The sequence below is a fragment of the Zea mays genome, chromosome 5 (genome assembly GCF_902167145.1).
Source record: "Zea mays cultivar B73 chromosome 5, Zm-B73-REFERENCE-NAM-5.0, whole genome shotgun sequence".
Lineage (NCBI taxonomy): Eukaryota > Viridiplantae > Streptophyta > Magnoliopsida > Poales > Poaceae > Zea > Zea mays.
Genome location: NC_050100.1, coordinates 143,189,950 through 143,192,169, shown reverse-complemented (window position 1 = coordinate 143,192,169; position 2,220 = coordinate 143,189,950). Strand labels below are relative to the sequence as shown.

General features: G+C 54.9%; 1 protein-coding gene across 1 annotated transcript; it reads right to left on the bottom strand.

The window, feature by feature from the left end:
* Positions 1–890: 890 nt before the first annotated feature.
* Positions 891–1,690, bottom strand: LOC100275108 (uncharacterized). The gene has a single exon (NM_001151697.2). The coding sequence runs from the start codon at positions 1,647–1,649 to the stop codon at positions 1,164–1,166; it is 486 nt and encodes a 161-aa protein (NP_001145169.1). The 5' UTR covers positions 1,650–1,690; the 3' UTR covers positions 891–1,163.
* Between the last annotated feature and the right edge of the window lie 530 nt (positions 1,691–2,220).

Sequence of the window (2,220 nt, the reverse complement as noted above, 5' to 3'; positions counted from 1 at the left end):
CATAATATTTATAATGTCTAACACTCATGTAAAATATGATGATTGGCTACGGTCAGCACATAGCAACATGTATGAAGCAAACGATATATCCATCCATATGAACTATGAAGTGACTGTGATACGTGCGATCGATGAACTCTCTCTCTCTCTATACAGAGAGATAGAGAACGAAGTGAAAATTAAAGGTCGTTGCCTTGCATTGCACTCCCTGCCACAGGTATGCAATGCACTCCCTGCCACGGAGAGCTGTCACTGTCACATGCTGCGAGCGTGTGCCAAAAAGCTGCCATGCTTTCGGGGGATACATGGATGGATGGTCTGAACTGAAGAAGAAAGAGCTTTGCATTGGAAATCTTTAGAGGGTCCTTCCTGTCCCTTCTGCAATGGGCAAAAGTCTGTCGACCATTCAGAGTAGTATGGACCACAGGTCCACAGCAGATGGCCCCCTCACTTCCTGCGTATCCGTGACAGATCCTCGTCGCTCTCGGCGGCTGTATGCAGCGCCCTCTCACTTTTTTAACCTCTTAATTTTACTATCAACGGCGGACCGTATGAGCTTTTTTTTAATTTAAATATACAGTTAGGTGCAGGGGCGACAAGTCTTATTAAAAAAGAAGAAGAAACACGTGAACTATTGGTTGATCCCGTGGCGAAAGGCTCGCTTCCGACATCCTGGCCCGGCCGCCCCCTGCACGTTTGCATGCGAGACAGGCAGACAGCTCACAGCCGCCGTCTCGTGACGCTTGATCAGTTAAGGAGGCAAGGAAAAGAGATCCATGGCCGACAAAATCTTGCACACACGAGTTGAAGCGAATGGCGCTGAGCAGAGGACTCGATCAGTTTTGATCCCGCTATTGGCTTCAACTCCCAAAGCGAATGCCTTGATCAGCTCATTCTTGCGCTGCGCACACATTCTTATTGAACGGCTCCACCAGTATCGCATGTCATGCTTTGCTCCCGATTTTAGCAAAGACTAAAAATAGACAGTGGCTGAACTGAGCACTTGAATGATCATTTCATTCATTTATTCTGCTACTCCATCCCCATCTGTGACATGCGAGTACCTACGACAAGCTGATAATAAGCTCCAGAAATCCCAAATCAATACCTTCAAAATAGTCCCTATGTGTTCTTGGAGGAGAGGCGGAGGAGGACCGCGAAGCTCAGGACGAGGACGTGGGGCTCGAAGTCGAAGCAGGGGCGGTGCGGAGGCGGAGCATACGCCTGGCGAAGGGGACGACCGCGGCGACGGCGCCGACGGCGACGAGGGCCGAGACGACCACATCGCTTTCTCCGGCGATGGCGTCGACAGTATGGCAGGGCAGGCCGCCGGCGCCGGGCGCGGGCGCGGGCAGGAAGAGGAGGCACGCGGAGACGAGCAGCGCAGCGGCGAGGGAGACGACGAAGGTCAGGCGGGCGAAGGCGTCCGCGGGCGGCGCGTCACCGCCACCGCTGCGGACGAAACGCGCCAGCAGCATGGTGCCGAGAGCGTAGGCCGTGGCCACGACCATGGCGACCGCGCAGGCGGCGATGTCGAGGAGCGGGTTCCGCGGCCGCCCCGCCACGAGGCGCATCGCGTCGGGGAATCCCAGCGCCCCGACGCCGAGGGCCAGGACGATGACCCCCGGAATGCGGCCCGCCGGTGGCATCCCTTCCTTGGCTGGCGCCTGGCGCCGCCTTATGATGCGATGCGAGTGAGCGAGTGAGTGTGTGAGCTTTATAGGAGGAATATGTCATGTGGTGACTGACTGGTGAGGCCACGCCACCGTATCTCTCTCTGGACCACGGCGTACGAGTGGAGTGGGACCAATCGTCGCGTGGCGGCGGAGGCGATCGCACTAATCGTCGCGTGGTCATTCACTTTCGTGCCGACGTACGGTTTTAGAAAGTTCAATTGGATTGGATGACACTGACGGCTGGCAGCATCGACCCGCGTGGGGCCGGCGAACGAAAGGCTCGGTTCTATCTTCACCGGCCGCCCTGGACCAGCTGCCATCATCACATGACATCCAGGACAGAATTCGGTGACTGATGCCTTTTGTATGGCCGCTGCCAGGTTATTTATCACGGCATGCAATTCTTCCCAAGAAGGCAGCAAGCGGCAGGCAGGGGAATTCTGGTTTGTTCGATTTCGGCTGTATGGAATTCTGCCGCCGTAGTCTATAGATAACAAAAATAGTATATAAACAGTAAAAGTTGGTACCAATTAAAGTCAAATGA